This window comes from Macaca thibetana, chromosome 6 (genome assembly GCF_024542745.1).
Source record: "Macaca thibetana thibetana isolate TM-01 chromosome 6, ASM2454274v1, whole genome shotgun sequence".
In the NCBI taxonomy this organism is placed as follows: Eukaryota; Metazoa; Chordata; class Mammalia; order Primates; family Cercopithecidae; genus Macaca; species Macaca thibetana.
This window is the reverse complement of record NC_065583.1, coordinates 87,029,229-87,048,549: the sequence shown is the minus strand read 5'-3', so window position 1 is coordinate 87,048,549 and position 19,321 is coordinate 87,029,229. Positions and strand designations below refer to the sequence as shown.

Here is a 19,321-nt window from a genome sequence, read left to right as displayed (position 1 = left end):
TGAATGAGGTTACAGTGCAATATCTAATGCACAAATCATAGAGATTTGAGTACTTGCATAGTTGTTAAAAATGTATCAAAAAGCCATAGGTTAACAATAATGAATGTATGTTACATTATTATTAAAATATGCAATCTTTGGTAATAATTTATTTGTTTTACAAATGCATTGGGGGGCTAAAATTTATCAATTCATCTGTGACAAAGCATGAAATTCAATATTGCTCACCATGACCAATCCATGAAATTTGTCAACTTTGTTCCCGATTTTCACAGGGCCTTCCTCTTAGATGAAATGACCCATTGAACTGAGAGCATAGCAATTTTTTCATCTATGGTAAATCAGTTTAGTTTCCTAGGATTTATTATGGGCTTCAGACTTGAGCTTTTTATGATTATGAACCATTATGTACATAATATCAACCGTATGGTGATTTATCTCACTGTTTCTTCCCCTTTCTGAAAGAATTCTCCATTTCTAAAAGTAGTTCTCAACGTGTGTTGCTAGAAGGAACACTCTGGAAACAATAGGTTTATTGAAAGTCAGAGTAGGTGAAGCCGAAATAAAAGCTGTTAATTCTTTTAGAATATCTAATACAAATGTGTCAAAATTTATTAAAAATTAAGATTTGTATATCGCTTTTACCAGAATGTTATGCAAAGAAACACTTGACCTGATTTATCCTTAGAAATAGACATGTGAAATTTTTACTACCCATGAAGATATAATTATTTGGTTAAAAAATAAAAGTGACAATTTTGGAGGAGGATATAAACAAAATGGTATTAATGTTTTATGATAAGACATATTCTAACCTCCTCTATAACATTACAGATTTGAACTGCATTAACCAGAAATCAAAGTAATTCCACATTTCTAGATTTTTCTAAATCTTATTTGTTGAGCTAAGTAAAATATTTCCACATTTTAAAAATGTAATTATTATTTCTATTTCCATTTGCCATTGCTAGCTGAGGTATATCTCAAATATAGTTTTCTTTTTCATAAAGTATCAAAAAATCACTGTGATTATCAGGCCATCAATATAATTTGATCATTTAAACAACCCAAATAGTGAAGCTAAAAATGTTCCTGATTATATTAGAGCTTTATCAGCTGAATGGGGTTGACCAATAGAGACATAACACATTTTTGGGCACTGAATTGCATTGAGAATTATGAAACTCTATTGGTTGGTGTTAGTTTTATAAAATGGCCCAGTTCACAGTATCAAAAATGCACTTCTAAAGATTTCTACTTGTAACTTCACATAATTCAATAAGTGTTATGGAAATAACTTGTTAATCACATTATTATATATCATAATAGCTAAAAGGAAAATACATTTGATACTTACTTATACAATTCTGTTAATGGTGAAGTCAAAATGACTAATGTTGTAAACAGATTATTACAATGGGTATGAATTTTAAAAATTTTATCATCTGTATGCTGATGAGGATTCAAAAGTTTCTGTACAGATGTACAAACGGACCATAACATGTTCTCAGTGCATATCAAAATGGTTGTGACATCAAGTCTGTTGGAAAGAAAGAAGAGAAAATCATGTTAAACAAAATAATGTTTCTGCTTGGTAGGCACTTTAATTCATATCTCTTGTACTAAGCATATGTAAGAATAGAAGAATTCAGTTAGATACCAGAGCTTCAGAGATCTAAACCAAATAGAAAGTATCAAAGATAGATACTCTTTGAATTTCTAGGTGTTAGATGACCCACAATACCATTATCTTTAGGGATGGTGAGCTCTGTAATAGCGTTTTAGGAGTGCTTTTAAAAAATGTTTATATTACATTATTAGGATTCTGTTCAAGAAACTCAAGAGATCATCCCGGAAATTACACTGAGTCAAAGAGAAGCTAGATGAAAAGAAAAATTTGCTATTTTCCATATGTGTGTATGATAGGTTAAAATTTCATGGCAGAACAATTCTCCTCACTCATGAGCAAACTGTCAAAAAAAAGTTACAAGATTGGTAGCACGTTCTCCCAGCAAGTGGGAGATAAGAAGAAATGACAAACGAAGCTCAAATCGAGAAGCCTATAGTTTCAGAAATGTTTAATATTAAATAAATTTGTGGAAAATATGCTGTATTATTTATCTTATTCATAGACTTATTTCTTTGTTTCCATTTTTCTTGAGTTTTAATAGGGACCCAAAGATCTCTTTAATTATTATTTTGGCACATAACTAAATTGAACAGACCTAAGTTAGTTTCCTTTTTTTGGTTGTTTTGTTTTAAATTCAGGGTTGAAGAAACAGAAGATGAAAATTTTGAAGTGATAAGAAAAATACAAGTTTGAGGATCTTTTAAAATGACATTTTGGCTTCAAATTTATTATATAATAAATATTACATATTAATAATATATGACACATATGTAAATCATATATATGGCTTAGTTATGTGACATTTGAAGGCTACTGGAATATTAAAAGAATCAATAATAGTCTTTATAAAGGTTTAATTTTAGTTTGTATATGCTTTTTCTAATTGCTAGATAAACAATTTCTAATCCAATATATATGTAGAAACACACATACACAATCTGATTTCCATAATAATGGTAGTTTAGGAGTAGCCAGTCAAATAAAAATATTTATATATTTTACTTACAAAAACTAGAAGCAATAATTCTAACATTGCATGGCATTTTTATGCAACCACCCAGAAAATAAAAACCAAAAGTCTCTATTCTACAGTTAATTAATTAAATATACTACCCATTTCTACTTATTTCATGAGCTAACAGTAAAGCTGATTTCACATAATGACTTGCCATTTCATAATCAAAAGTGATTTATGCTATATAAGGAAAAGAACGAAGGTATTCTTTGCTTTCAAAAGGAATTTTCCATCTATTCTTAGTTCAATTTTTTAAAAAAGTCTAGTCAGTAATTCAAAACAGCCTGTGCAAAATACCATATTTATGAAACACTGCAGCAGGACCTAAATGCCCTTCAAATTGCAGCACGCTTTACAAGAACATGATCAGGAAATGATTCCTCCTGCCAAAAAAAAAAAAAAGACTCCCATGTCCGTAGGTTCCTCCTAAAATACATCTGAAAAAAGATTATTCTGCCTAAAAGGTCTGAATCACATTATACAGAATATTTACAAAACAAAAGCCTTTTCTTCATATACATACAAGACCATTGTAGTGATGTAAGCACAATTCATACATTCATTGCCTAGAGAACTCATAGAATTGTACTATAATTCAGTCTTATTTAATACTCAGTGACTGTTGCTCCTCATTTTCTGTGATTTCACATTTTGTTGAACTGGCTGTTAGTAACAAATAGTGAAAATAAAAGGAAAAAATAATTAGAATATATTAGGAAGAAAATAATTAGGTTTTCTTAATGAAGATAAGCTTCTATATTTAAAGGGTTAACAAAAAACAACTAAAATCCCCTGGTTGCCTAGAAGTTCAAAATCAAATGTGTCAAACTGACTGCTCCATCACAGCATGGATGCTTTGGTATCAATTTCAGGGCCTTAATTTTCTATTTTTATCTTATTAACATTTGTGTATCTATATCCTCGATTATAAGACACCTTGAATCATTTTTTTAGAAACAAGTGGATTCTATAGACAATTTTAAGGAATAAAAAGAACAAATTTATTTCGATTCAGGTTTCATATTTCCACCTAAATAACTCAGGAGAATGGAATATGATTTCTTTTCAGATGTTAGAAACATGTTAAATATATAAGGAGTATGTCATGAGATTCAGAATTCTGCTTTATACCCAACTAATGAAAAGTTTTCTTGAAAAGCAATGTTTTTCAGAACTTCAGTTACCTTAACTGTGGAGTTCTTTTGCGGCTGGGGTGGGCCCGAGTGTATCTGGAGGCCAGTAGACCCAAAGATTTCTCCAGCACTTCTGCTAGAATCTCCTGGGCTAACTTAGGAGGCAGAATGGTCCAGAGATCGTAACGAAGAGCCCAGCAGAAATAATGCCACATCTGGATCGAGAAGGAACATCTTTCACCCTGGCAAAGCCACCAAACGTTAAACCATAGAATTACATCTTCTAAAATGTCAGTTTGCTTCCTATGAACCTAATTAGTTCAGGCTGAAAGGAAATAGCTAAAGAGTTTGACACACTAGAAGACCAACAAAGATTTTTGATAAGATGTAAAACATCCTTATTGACAAAGGAACAGATGTTTTATTTCAATTATGAGACTAGACATTCTAGTGCAAATCCAGATCACAAACATTTAGCCTAGCATAGCCTTGATTTACCTATACCTAGCCTAGGGTTTAAAATTTATTTTTAAACAACTAGCTTTGTAGTTGCTGGAAAAACCATGGTAGCTTGTTTAAGATAGTGGACTGATTCTTCTAAAATTAAAATCTATTTGAATCATTTCAGTAGGTATATTTTTCTGAGCCTATTAGTATCATTGAGGTAATTTTATAAATGTTTCAGATTTCACATTATAATGAAGTGACAGGAGTAAAAATAAACTTGCATACTGCATTCTTAGGAACATTCTTGAAACCAAGGGGAATGGGTAGCTATCGAAGATCATTACATTAGGCTATTTTGCCTATGGTATTTAAATAACAATACTAGAAGCAGATATCACAATAGTCTGAGTTTACAAGATTTTTTAAAGCCTAGGCACATATTATCATCATTTCTTAGTATTTTTATGGCACCTTGTACTTTTAAAGAGTCATATTTTCATTCCTTTCCACCCCTGTACAGATCTCTTCTGTGTGCCAAATTTTCTGACTGCAGAGGAAGAACTAACAATGGCCAAGGCCAAGGGGAACAGGCAGAAAGAAGAGGGTGGCCTCAAGTGATTTATAAACATTAATCAGGTAACACGTACTCTCAGGGAGGTATGCCAGTAGTTTCACCCCATTTTCTTTAAATCAGATCAAATGATTATTTGAAATAGGAAGATTAGAACGCATTCTTCAAGCATTATCTTGATTATGTTAATATATCAGAAGTTAAACTAGTAAAATTTCCTATTATATTCCAAGTGATTATCTTTTACTTAAAATTTCTGCTTTGCCCACTATCTGTATTTGTCAGGCAAATGTCATGTAAAAAAAAAAAAAAAAAAAAAAAAATCTGCTGTTCTCTTATACCAAAAGTGATCATTTCTTATGCAGACACTCCCATTAGTATTTTCTTTATGTATTACTCTTCTGGTAGTTTCTTTGATTACTAATATCTTCTGCAGCCATCAAAACAATAATAATTTATAGTCATTATCTACTGACTTTCAAATGGCATTTATAAATGAGTAGAATTTGTATTCTTTGGGTAAGAAACTTGGGCATTAAAATGTCAGAGTCGAGCTCAAACTGGAGGGGACTTTGGCCACTGGCTTCTGATTTCCTAATAAGGTGTGCATCTAAACTTTTTAAGAAAAAAGAAATTACAAAATTAATGATGAAGCAGCAAAATTATAGTTTTTTATGCTTTCTTTGTTGTGTGTTTCGATGAATACTTTTTAAACTAAGAAAGGAGTTTGAATGCCTGATTCTCTTATACCTTTTGTGTTGCATGTAAATTTAAGCAAAACTGACTCCAGTTGATAGTGACTAGCATGAATGATTTACACTAACTTTGCCCACGGAAATGGGTGAGTTCTTACTACAACATGATCAAAATGATTTCTCATATTCTTCAAAATATGAAAAACCAATTTCTTCAATAGCTACCCTTTAGAGATAAATTAGAAAATAAAAGTAACTTTAGGCACACAGATTTCTTCTCTTAAAAGTAAAAAAATACTCATTTTAAGACTTTTTAAATTATAAACTTCATGTTTACTTTAAAATATTTCAAATAGGTCTTTGTTCTAACAATTCTTTTTAAATTCATACAACTTCAATGTACGCAAGGGTTTTCATTAAACTAAATGTGATTCATTTATTTTTCTGACCTGTTTCCTTATTTGTTGTCATTTCAAAAGTATTCTGCTAGTAAACATCTGTTATTTTTGCAGACCCACTGTAATGTAAACACATGTGAGCTTTTATTTAGATTATATATCAGGAAACAAGCAGCTGGGCTTTATTATAGAAGCCACTCAATATTATCTTTGAACAGACAATTCTTTATTCTTTGACTATTGGAAAACACAAGTTCCTAAAACTGAACAGATGTCAACTACCCTAAAAGCTTAATTTTAAACATGTAATCTGAACACCCACTGTGCCATCGTGACCAGCACCTCATCAGAGAGATACAGAACTCTGACTCTCTCAAGCTGACAGTTTAGAAAATGGAAATAATGTATCTAGATCTCACTTGCTATCACAAAACATGAGCAAATATTGCTGCATATCTTGTAAATTATTTTACTATTTCTTTACTATGCTCTGCACATGGCGATAGGTTCCCTTGAGATCTCTATCCTACCCTTCACCCCCAGTCAGGCAGATATCATCTTTTTCCCTCTCAAAGCAGGCCTGCCAAAAACATACCAATTCTGTTTCACAAATCAGTTGGAATAATGAGGAGAGCAGAAGAAAGGGGTGCAGTAAGCAAGATAAAACCATGTCAGATACGCCAGTTGTCAAAACAGTTTAAAATCAGTGCTATTTTTAGAAGGTTCTTATTTTTGATACATTAAAAAAAGTATCACTTTATTTTTCTGAGAATAAATAACCACCACTAACTCTGCAATTAAATTGTAACTACTGACCATGTAAGTATATGGAAGCTACAGTACCATGTAATCACAGGGTAACTATCTCGTTATTTCTGTCTTTGAAGCTAAAGCCTTGTCATAAGATCTAAGAGCTGCATGTTACATGGTAATTTGTTGGTTTTTAAAATACTTGGTAACTTCAATAACAGGTTCTCAATGCATCCACTTATTTACACTGTACGACTCTTCTAGCTCCCAATTTGCATAAGAGGAAACATAATACCCCTATGTTGAACATATAGTGAGATGATACCTGTCCTTCATGTATAACATCATATAAAATTGCTCATTAGTAGTACACTGACATATTGAAATAGTTTGAAACATGAGTAGGATTCATTTTCAACCACTCAGTTTACTTCAAGGCAAATAAGGAAAATATGATGCTGCCAGGAGAGGGGAAGACCAATACTTTCATTCTTATCTCAGGCTACCAGCTGCACCATACCACTTTCTCTTTCTCATTCTGCTCGCTGCTTCCATGACTGTTTGAAGTATGTCAGGTTTGGAAAACTCTATATGGATGCTCTTGCAAAGAGAAAAACTCTCTGGGAAGGGCCTCTGAATGAGAGATGAAATGGCCTTAGAAAAAGTGGAAAGTCCTTTAAGAGAGCTTCTTATTAGCCGCTCCTCTCTGTTGTAGTAACATTTATTATGATAATAACTCAGGCATAAATCAAACCACAGGAACCTTCAGTGCATGCGAGGTGACAGGAGCGATTCTGTTGAATAAAACTCCACTCTGTTTTCTCAATACTCTATAGTGATTAGGACAATCAAGAAAATGAAAGTCACAAACTTCAATCTAGAGGAAAGGGTAAAATGGAAAAGTTAATGAAACTGGGCATGGCTGTTGAAAATTTTTTAAACCCTGATTACCTTTTATTAAGATATTATAAATGTTTCACCCTGCCCTGGAATGAAGTTCGAGGAATTTCAAATATTGTGGTCTGTGCATAATCAATGAGATTTAGGTGAAGGGAAACTAATGAAGCTTGATGATGAATAATTTTAATTGATCCTGGGTTTGGTTGCACTGGGAATCATTAGGCTTCAATTTGGGATTTCAAAACATGGGCTAAATGAAAATAGGTAAGCTATAACTGATCAGATGGGTCTTTTTTTTTTTTTTTTTTTTTTTTGAGATAGAGTCTAGCTCTGTCACCCAGGCTGGAGTGCAGTGGCTAGATCTCAGCTCATTGCAACCTCCGCCTCCCGGGTTCAAGTCATTCTCCTGCCTCAGCCTCCTGAGTAGCTGTAATTACAGACAGGCATGTATCACCACACCCAGCTAATTTTTTGTGTTTTTACTAGAGATGGGGTTTCACCATGTTAGCCAGGCTGGTCTCAAACCCCTGACCTCAAGTGATCCGCCCGCCTCACCCTCCCAAAGTGCTGGGATTACAGGCGTGAGCACTGCGCCCGGCCTCAGATGGGTTTTAAAGCATACTCATAAGAACATACAATGAGAAGGAAAAAAATAAGTACGAAGAATAAAGCTGCTTAATAAAAGGTATTTATCAAACACATATGGAAATGTATAACAAGAAAAAAAATGCAAGGATATCCATAACTAACTGGTCCCTTTGGAAAAAATACAAGGTTGTAGCATTTTGGCATTGTTATCTCTTTGAGTTTTCATCGTGTCCCATTATATTCCGACTATACGGCACAACATTGCAGCTCAAATTAAGTTATTTTTACTTTTAAGCAGAAGGAGAGTTCTGATGTCTAATTTATTTCAGGTTTTTAAAAACAGTGTTTTTCCTAAGTATGAATTCAATATTTTAAAAATATTATCCTAACAGTCTTCGTGTATCAGTAATGCCAAGCTCATGTTTCTAATTAGCCAGAAAGCAGGTAGGCTGTAAAACATATTTGTGTAAAAAGGAGGGATAGTAAACTTAACTTCACACCTCATAAAAAGCTTTGTAGTCATCCCAGTGGTGGCTCTCAGCATCCTGTAAAATGCTTGTAGCACAAACTCTGACGCAGTAGTTCGTAACTTGAAACTGTAGAGTGTTGATGAATTCCTGATATCGTTGGACAGGCACCAGGAATATGGGTCTGTTCAGAGAGAATGATCAAAGAGACAGAGATTTAAGGCCTGTGCAGTAGGAGATAACAATCTCCAGTACTACAAATGGTTTTGATTATTAGATATCAATCATTCATTTCCTCTTAATGCTGAAGTCTGCATCCACATTCACTTTCCAAAAAGGGAAAAAAAAAAAAAAAAAAAAAAAAAGGCTGGTCTTTGTTTCGCAAGCCCTTTGAAAATGTACATCTGCTGTTCTACAAATATGCACTTCAACTTGAGACAAACTGTATTGTCAATACATCATTCAAAAATGAAAGTATTCTTTGTAAGCCTATTATTAGAGATCAGTGCATTATTTAGACATTAGGTTATTGTTATTACTAGAGAATAACATGCACTTGTCAGAACCAACTTTTATAAAGCTATCAAATGTACCACAAACACAGTCTTTATTTTTAAAAATTGTAATTTTGTAGATATCAATTATCTCATAAACTGTTTTTTAAAATTCTACAGCAATATTAAATAAAATGATTTCTGGCACATTTTGTTTATAAATTCAAGCCTGAATCACAACATCTGACTACTTATGAGAATTAAAGAAATATCAGTTATACCCTACATCAAGCCAAATTTATTCTACTTTTATCTTTAGCTATGAATATTACACTGCTTTCTTTCATAAGTAATGGACTGTAAAGGCTGGATAAAGAATATAGAATAGATTCTTGGGGTCACACAGGACTGCTACGTCTACATATTTCTTTTGCAAGCAGCCATGTTATATCTAGACAGTGTAAGGGCAACAAGAAAGGCCATGTGATAATTAATACCTGTGGTCATTTTTCTCTCTATACAGAAAACATACTGTAGTTTTAGACTACAAATACATGAAAATCAGACTGCCAGATGCTTCCTCTTCAAATATTGTACTTTATTACTAAATGGCTGTCCTGAAATATGTTTACATTGATCATTAGAATAGATTACAATGAATTTATTTTCTAAGTCCACTCCATGAGACAACAAGTTTATTTTTCCTTTTCAGTGTGGTCAGTATAATGCACCTTACAAAACAAAAGGGTGTGTTCATTCATGTAATAACAACATGCAGAAAATAGTTGCGCTGGGTTAGGGTGCAGAAAATGCATGGGTCTTTTGAGTGTGGCTTTAGAGAGAGTACCTTTCTTACTATCTACGTATCTAGTTTAATATCTCCCATGCTCCACCTTTTTGATATTTCCTAGTTAAGACAAATGAAAATAATTCACCATGTTAATTATTACTTTCTCTTTCTCAAATCTTATTACCAAAATTTCATTCCTGTGATATCCAAAGATTACACGTTTCTTCAAACATGGCCATCAACTGAATTTAAACAACACTCACTTTTTAGTAATTTCCTTCATCAAATTATCATATCGCTTGAAATGCTGGAAGACATACACTGCCGTGGAGAGGTATGTGTGCAGGTTTTTCAGGGGTGCTTTGGAAGGAACCTCCTTGGCTCTCTCTTGCAGTCTCTGCAGGACAGCTGTTGCCACTTTACAACAGGCCTCCACCAAGTTTGCTCTAATTTCCGGAAAAGAATCATCTCTGCATGCCAGAGCCAGTGGAAGCACGGTGTCAAGTTTTTCCATGATGTCAGAACAAAACTAGGGAGAAATAAATGTGGCACTGAGTTATTTGTATTCTGACAGCACCAAGTAATTTATGGACAGTGGAGCCAAATTCCTAAATAATGAATTTGGCATCAAACATAAATATAATGACACAGCTTTGTAACAATCGATTTCTCAGTTGTAGAAAGTTAAATGTTTTATGTCAAATAAGGAAATACCAAAACAATGCTTCTCTCTATATAACCTTCAAACCTTATGCTTACCAGACAGACATTATGAAAAACTCATGAATCAGCTATACATGACAGTACCTTTATCTGTAGTTAGTAGTACTCAGAAAATATGTATCCTTGATATTAACGTTTGCATTATTTTTTAAACTTATTCTAATTTTCTTTTGCTAAATTGCCATAAAGGGTTTTTTTTTTTTTTTCAAATTAAATGCTACATATAAATGTCAGTGTAATTTAAATACTCTAGAATAATCAGAAACAGTTTCATGTAGCATCTTCTTATTGGTAGGGTGTCAGCAACTTTTAGAAGTGATGAGTCTAGCCTTTCACTATTTATTATGTATCTTCTCTTTCTTAATGGCAGAAGGGAGGTGTGATGAATGGAAAAGTAAAGCCTGTCTCCACATGAGATCAGTCAACAGAGTTCCCTAGGGACTCTAGGGAACTCCTTGTTTTGGAGCCTTAGGGTGAAGTGGCAGAATAAGGAGGTCATCTTCAAAAATTCTTTTAAGAATATCCCAATAGGCCGGGCGCGGAGGCTTACGCCTGTAATCCCAGCACCTTGGGAGGCCCAGGTGGGCCGATCACAAGGTCAGGAGATAGAGACCATCCTGGCTAACACGGTGAAACCCCATCTCTACTAAAAATACAAAAAAAAAAATTAGCTGGGCGTGGTGGCGGGCACCTGTAGCCCCAGCTACTCGGGAGGCTGAGGCAGGAGAATGGTGTGAACCCGGGAGGCGGAGCTTGCAGTGAGCCTGGATCGCACCACTGCACTCCAGCCTGGGCGGCAGAGCGAGACTCCGTCTCAAAAAAAAAAAAGGAATATCCCAATCACAGGTTGCTGAACTCATTCTGGACTTAATGCCAAGTGACTGTATTTACCTCCTATTTTCTCAGTATGTTCTGTGACTTTCAAAGCACATATGGAGATGTAAGACTGATACTAATGAGATGAAAAGCTCATTAAGGTGTTAATGAAGATTTTTTTAAGTGCCCAAAGCTAGAAAAGACAGTACTTCCTTCAACCTCCTAAATTTTCCTGGAGTCATTCAAACGTATAATCAAGACAGGTGGTTTTCCCAGGGTTTCCCAGCTCCCCATGAAGTCACAGAGGCCCCTTTTTGGTTGCCTTAGATTCATGGAGCAACAAGTTAGCATCAGGTGTAAGTCCTTTTAGGCAGCAGTGGCCCATGGATACCACTGAAGAAAACTGGTACTGGGTCAAGTACCAAGTATTTGCCAAGGGACTCCACCATTTGATCTACAGGTTCTTTTTGCAATGCTTTATACTAAAATAAATCCCATCATGTCAGTCATCAGTTTGAAAGGATTTTATATACTTGCTTTTCCAATTTTCTTTGGTTGTTCCTCCTCAGGAAACATATGGCTGTCTTGCCAAACTTGCTGGACATTTACAAGGTTCATAGCATAGCTCACAGCTGAAGACCTTTCATTCTGTTCCTGTTGGAGAATTTTTGTGGAAAAACCTTCAATTTCAGTTACTATGCAGTGCGCCATGGGAAGAGACACTTCTTTAAATGCACTTCTCCAGCCAAAATCTAGTAAGGTAGCCTGAAATATAAATGTATATGAAGTCACGTTAATCTTAACTCAGCAACAAATGTTTCTATTGTTATAGATATAAAATTATTACTTTCATTCAACATGTTGAATGTATTCTTTGATATACTGTAAAAGCCATTCTTACAACATAAAAAATATTACCTAGTGAATAAAGCAATATACAAAAACATGTGCATTCTTTACACACAGTAATATACTGACATTTCATTTTAATTCATCAGTGGATTTAATAAAAAACTTTTTAAAAAATTTAATCTCTTAAATATAGTTCAATAAAGCCATCTTTACAAGAACAGAAAGCTACAGTTACTATTTATCACATAAAACAACCTTTAAATTCAATATATTTAATAAAGTCTAAATTAGATTTTTATAGTCTTTTTTATAGTTTATTGTTAACAAGTATTGCAACATAAGACGGCATTTAATATTCAACCTTTTATTTCTTTTTCACTCATAGAACTCCAGACAAGCCAAAAAATAGCAATAAGAAATAAATTTTTCAGAGAAAACACACCACTGCACTTTCTAGATTTTTACTTGCTCAGAATTTTAGTCTCTCCAGCTGCAAAGTCATAAGCAGCACTACTTTTGTTCCAAGAATGAAGAATTAAAAGAATCTACACTGTTCTGTTGTGCTGGTGGGGGGTACTTGGAAGGGAGTAGAAGCGGTTGAGGTACAGTTGAGGGGTTGATGTTTTCTTTTTTGCTTTGGTCTATGACTCATAAGGCAATATATTTATGAATGTATATTTCCTCCAGGTCTCCTAGCATTCTCTAAAGTTCAAAAGCATTATGGGTAGTAGGCTGAACCTATGCTTAAAATTAAACTTTCCTTATTTTAATGTAACTCTGTTTATAGTAATGTGCCACCTACCCCAACTTCAGAAAACCCTGAGCTCCATGTCCCTGACTGAATCACTTATTTTTCTTGATCTCAGGGGTTTTTTTGGTAGAAAAACAAGAGAGTCAAATTGTATGATTTGTATGGTCCCTTTTATTTTAAAATTACTAAAATTATGATCATAAGCCTAATTTTCTTATATATACAACCTATTCAGCAATAATTTTTTCTGACACATACTGTACAAAGTAACAAAGGTGATTCCTTTTTCAGAGCTAAAATTGTATGATTCCATGACTCTAATCAGAAACATGGCTCTTGTTCTCATTACACTCATAACTGAATTGTAATGGAACTTTCTGAAGATTATTTGGATCTCAAGCATCAGAGGGCCTAAAACACATCTCTCTTATCTTATATTTGCATAAAATTCATCAAAAATGGGCCAGGCATGGTGGCTTATGCCAGTAATCCCAGCACTTTGGGAGGCTGAGGCAAGCAGATCACTTGCAGTCAGGAGATGGAGACCATTCTGGCTAACACGGTGATACCCCATCTCTACTAAAAATACAAAAATTAGCCAGGCGTGGTGGCGGGCGCCTGTAGTCCCAGCTACTTGGGAGGCTGAGACAGGAAAATCGCTTGAACCTGGGAGGTGGAGGTTGCAGTGAGCCGAGATCATGCCACTGCACTCCAGCCTGGGCGACAGAGTGAGACTCCATCTCAAAAAAAAAAAAATTAATCAAAAATTGAATCTACTCAACTGATACAATCTTCTTTCTTATAAGAGAACTTGGAAGTGGCATAGGTATAGCCCTGTGCTATAACAGTAATTCCTTGGGACACATTTATGAAAAAAATGTAAAAATAAAACTACCTCCATGAAAATTCAAACAAAAAATGTCTGATTTTTGTTTTCCCCATCACGGCATGTCTATTTACTAAAGTCATTCATTTATTCATTCAAGCAAATATGTCCTGGTGGAAATGTTATTAATTGTCATGGCTGCATTAAATTTTTAAAAATTGTTTGTGCAGTAAAAGTTACCTTTGCTCATGATAATGTATATGTAATTATAATATGTTGGCCTATCTGAATTCTCTTTTCAAAATATAGAAAAACAAGTATATTAACAGCTGCTCTTAAAAAGAAAACTGAAGCCGGGCATGATGGCTCACGACTATAATCCCAGCACTTTGGGAGGCCGAGGCAGGCAGATCACCTGAGGTCAGGAGTTCGAGACCAACCTGGCCAACATGATGAAACCTTATCTCTACTGAAAATATAAAAAATTAGCTGGGCGTTGTTGTGGGCGCCTGTAATCCCAGCTACTTGGGAGAGTGAGACAAGAGAATCACTTGAACTTGGGAGGCAGAGATTGCAGTGAGCTGAGATTGTGCCACTTCACTCCAGCATAGGTGACAGAATGATACTATGTCTCAAGAAGAAAAAAAGAAAAAAGAAAACTGAAAACCTTTACTTATTCAAACCTCCAATAGTTTATTTGTTCTTATGAAATATAGTTTGCTTACTTCTACTCTTCTCATCTAATATTTGGCATCATACATATTCCACTTAGACTAGAGAACACTTACTAGTTGTTCCAAGAAAAAAGAGAATCACATGGTTTTCTCTTCTATGCAAAAAGTAGATAATCTGTTGAATCTCTATTTCTATTATTTACTGCTAATTTCTTAGTACTGATTTTGATTTTTGGTTAAAGTATAATATATAACTTAGGATTTTCCCAATTATTTCTCTTGCTTTATAGGCCAAAACTGTTAAAACTATATGTTGTTTTGTCTCTTTAAATATTTACCTAGTGTATCAGTAAGGGTCCATTTGAAAAACAGAAACCACTCAAGATTTTTCAAAAGGAAGAATTTTAATGTAGGGTTTTGGTTACCTACATGATGGAAGATTTGAGAAGTCAAACATGGACTGTGAAGCAGGCCAGATATTAATAGAGCAGGAGGCCACAACCACCCCTAGGGCTGGAGGAATGAAGAAAAGGGACTAAGTTATGGGAGAGTAGCTCCTGGCTACCAGTCGAAGCTAAAGCCCAAGCAGACCTGCCAGGTGGAACTGAAGTCATGCAGGGCAGGCTGCATGGTAGGAGCAGGGCTCAGGGTGGATATAAAGGTGTCGCAGCCATTATCAGAAATGCTCCTTAAGACAGAGAGAGGAGAAGAAACGCTCCGGTTTCTCTGCAACTCCTACCCTCCGTCAATGCCTTCCATGAGGTCTTTCATCAATGCCTTTAATTGACTAACCCATCCCAGAATCTGAAAGCAAAGGGGCCTGGAATGTGTAATTCTCTGCAATCTAGAGCAGAGCAAAGAAAACAGGTTTTGGGAACAATCACAGGATGGGGATCATAAATATGAGGCCAGTTCAGATGATTGTTTCCTTTTCCTTTTTAATCTCCATTTGCTCACGTTTCAACAATTATCTATAGCCTACATCCTCTAAGTGCAGACTCTGAGTCAGGATAAGAACAAAAGATCTCTTGACTTCCATCTCTCTATTCCTCCCATGGAATAGATTTTACAAGAAGACAGCATCCCCACTAAATTGAATTTTCATCGAAAATTTATATGCCAATTTTCAATCCAAAATTGAAAAATTATTTTTTGTAGCAAAGGGTAAAACTCAAGACATTTTGCTTCATAATGGATTCACAGGCATCTGATGATGATTTTATATGTGAATTATAAAACACTTTTTTTTTCCTTCACTTACCTCTTTTCCTGGTAGCAATTGCTCTGAAGGAATATTGGTTTCGTTTGCTCTAGGTTTTTCTATTACAAGTTCTCTATTGGATTTCTCCAACATTCCTAAGCAATAGAAAAGAAAACAAACACACTAATATATATTGTTTAACAGGCATATTAGATGTGATTTATAAATTCAGGTAAATATTAATTGGTAGAAAAGCTCTATCCACAGTACATACATACATATACACATCCACAAATAACAATATATAGAGAATACAGTCAGAAAGATGCAGGCTGATGTCACCATTACAATAATGATAGAATCAAAATAGATAGAGTCCTTTTCCCATATACAACTTGATGAAATCTACATCCCAATTACATTCCTGTTTGATGTACATAAACATATAATCTTCAAAATAAATATTTTTGTCATTAATTTATTTTCATGTTGATAATGTAAGAGGACAAAATAAATATTATTTCCTTGTTCATTTAAAAAGTTAATTCTAAAGTACTACATTTTAAAACTGTTGGTATTTCCTAGCATGTTAACTTCAAACAAAGAAGAAAAATACATAGATGAACATCAGCATAACAAGAAAAATTATACCCTTAAGCATATCAATGATTCATTTAAAAAACACAAACTCTGAGACAGGCATAAAATAATCCCTAGCGAGGCGGAGCTTGCAGTGAGCTGAGATCCGGCCACTGCACCCCAACCTGGGCGACAGAGCGAGACTCCGTCTCAAAAGAAAAGAAAAAAAATTCCTAGCTCCAAAAATGGAAATATTTCCACAACTTTTGTTTTTTACAATTAAGAAACTCTTTTTTTACAATTAAGCAACTCTTTTCTATGGGGAAAAAAATTTGATCTATAAAAATGTAATAAATAACTACTCCAAAAATAAATCTTTCTACTTTTGCATTAAGATTAGATTAATGATAATTTGATTCAATATGAATAATTTAATGTTTACCCTTTTTTTGGCTTAGACATGGTATATGATGATGAATTCTATGTTATGATCTAACTTTTCTTTTTTTTCCCCACGATTTACCAAGAATCAATTTCTTTATGCCTGGGCAAAGCAAATTTCAAAATCTAACTGACTTTATCAGTAGGGACTTTGACCAATAGAGTCATCTAGTAGATGCATGTTTTCTTTTCCTAAATGTGGTTCTATGAACTTAATTGTCATTGATTTCTAAGGAGTACAATTGATGAAATAAAAGCGTTTTGTTCTGATGTTAATTTCAACCATCTTGTGCATAAAGTGTATTAAAGGTAAAAAATCCATTTGGTTGGCACTAACATCATTATTTTGGGAAATTTTATCAGAGTTTATATATTCTGAGGAAAAGTTTTCATCAACTCTGGTATTTCTTAATCATCTTTGGATTAATGAACACTCTTAGAACATGATTAAAGTGACAGAACACTGCATGCAAAAATGCATAATATGACTGTATGGCAGGCACATGTGCATTACACACACACACACACACAGACACACAGACACACACACACTATTGGGGATTCCCAGGCCCTCTTGTAAATCTCATTAATTAATCCAATGGGCCCATGGACTGCAGTTTAAGAATTCTGTTCCATTTCTCAAGACACATCACAACATAGAGAAAGTTTTAGACTCAAACAGTGTTATACCATTTAACTTAAAATGCTTTTTTATGGCTTGCATTTTATGATGTATTTTCAAAAAGACGGTGTTACAAATAAGGATCACTTCTAATTGAAATAAAATCCAGATTAGTCAAAAAATTTTAAATAAAGAAAAATGAAACTATAAGCCCATTAAAAGAAAATATGGAATTTTTTTAAAAAAGATCCACATAGAGAAGACCTTTCAGGACACAAAATGCAGAAACCATAAAGTAAGTCTGCACAACAAAAATACCATCAACTGTCAAAGTAGATATGACAAGCTGACTTGCCAATCTTTCTCAAAATGTCCACTTTCTGAAAATTAATAGTTTATTTTTTAGCGAAGTTTTCAGTTTACAAAAAAATTGAGCAGAAAGTACAGAAAGTTCTCATATACTTCCTCCCTGCCCTCAGTTTCCTTTACTGTTAACATCTTGCAATATACGGTATATTTGTGACAGCTGATGAACAAATGTAAAAATATTATTAACTAAGTCCACAGTTTACATTATAGTTCACTCTTTGTGTTGTGCAATTCTATGGGTTTTGCCAAATGTATAATGTCATGTACCCCCCATTACTCTGTCACACAGAATAGTTTCCATGCTTTATAAATCCCCTTTACACCATTTATCCATCCCTCCTTCCCATACCCTCACCCTGGTACCCACTAATCTGCTTACTGTCTTTATAGTTTTGCCTTTTTCAAAATGTGATATAGTTGGAATCATACCGTATGTAGCCTTTTCACATTGGCTTCTTTTGCTTAGTGATATGCATTTAAGGTTCCTCCATGTCTTTTCATGGCTTGACATCTCATTTCTTTTTATCGATGAATAGTATTTCATTGTATTGATATACCACAGTTTGTTTATACATTTACCTAATGAAGAACATTTTAGCTGCTTCCAAGTTTTGGCAGTTAGGAATAAAGCTGCTATAAACATTACTGTGCAGGTTTTTATACGGACGTAAGTTTTCAACTCATTTGGATAAATCCCTATGAGTGCAATTGCTGGATTGTATGGTAAAACTATGTTTAGCTTTGTAAGATACTGCCAAACTGTCTTCAAAAGAGCCTGTACCATTTTGCATTCCTAACAGCAATGAATGAGAGTTGTTCTACATCCTTGCCAGAATTTGGTGTTGTACGTGTTTTGGATTTTAGCCATTCTAATAGGTGTGTAGTGTCATCTTGTTTTAATTTGCATTTTCCTAATGACATGATGTTGAGCATCTTTTCATATGCTTATTTGCCATCTGTATATCCTCTTTGGTGAGGTGTCTGTTCAGATCTTTTATGATTATTAAATTGGGTCGTTTGTTTTCTTGTTGAATTTTAAGAGTTCTTTGTATACTTTGGATACAAGTTCTTTATCATATATGTGTTTTGCAAATAGTTTTTTCTTAGTTCATGGCTTATCTTTTCATCCTCTTTATGATCATGCCTATTTATTTAGCAATTCTACTTTTGAAATTTACCATCCAGATATAGTTGTGTACATATAAGAAATAGTTAAGGAAATTTGCCATATCATGTTTTGTGGTAGCAAATGAAGAGGGAAAAAAATCCTAACTGTCCATCAATGAATACTGCTTAAATTATGCACCAATGGAAAACTATTCCTCTAGTAGAAATAACGAGGTGTTTCTACATTTTCTAAATTGTTATAAAAGAGTACATTTACATAGTATGATAAGATTTTGAGTTATTTTTAACATGGCAATATATATGAAGTAGTTACTCTTTCATCCCATTCAAAAGTTCTGTTTTTTAAAAAAGAAAAAATAATAAAGATCAAGTTGTTAATGACAAGAAGGGACAACAGTTGGATTCTTAACGTCACTTTACTTTTCTATAGATAGCTCATGTAAAAGGTATTTACTCCGGAA

At 34.0% G+C, this 19,321-nt stretch overlaps 1 protein-coding gene across 10 annotated transcripts in view; it reads right to left on the bottom strand.

Moving 5' to 3' along the window:
• KIAA0825 (KIAA0825 ortholog) overlaps positions 1–19,321 on the bottom strand; it is a 475,219-nt gene that overhangs the window by 323,953 nt on the left and 131,945 nt on the right. For 9 of the 10 annotated variants that reach the window (XM_050794274.1, XM_050794275.1, XM_050794277.1 and 6 more), the window contains 6 exons: positions 15,782–15,876; positions 11,955–12,182; positions 10,142–10,407; positions 8,628–8,778; positions 3,830–4,020; positions 1,358–1,540 (listed from right to left, as the gene is read on the bottom strand). In XM_050794274.1, coding sequence (XP_050650231.1) covers positions 1,358–1,540; positions 3,830–4,020; positions 8,628–8,778; positions 10,142–10,407; positions 11,955–12,182; positions 15,782–15,876 — 1,114 coding nt within the window. The remainder of the gene's footprint in view (positions 1–1,357; positions 1,541–3,829; positions 4,021–8,627; positions 8,779–10,141; positions 10,408–11,954; positions 12,183–15,781; positions 15,877–19,321) is intronic. The other variant, XM_050794276.1, reaches the window with a different exon arrangement.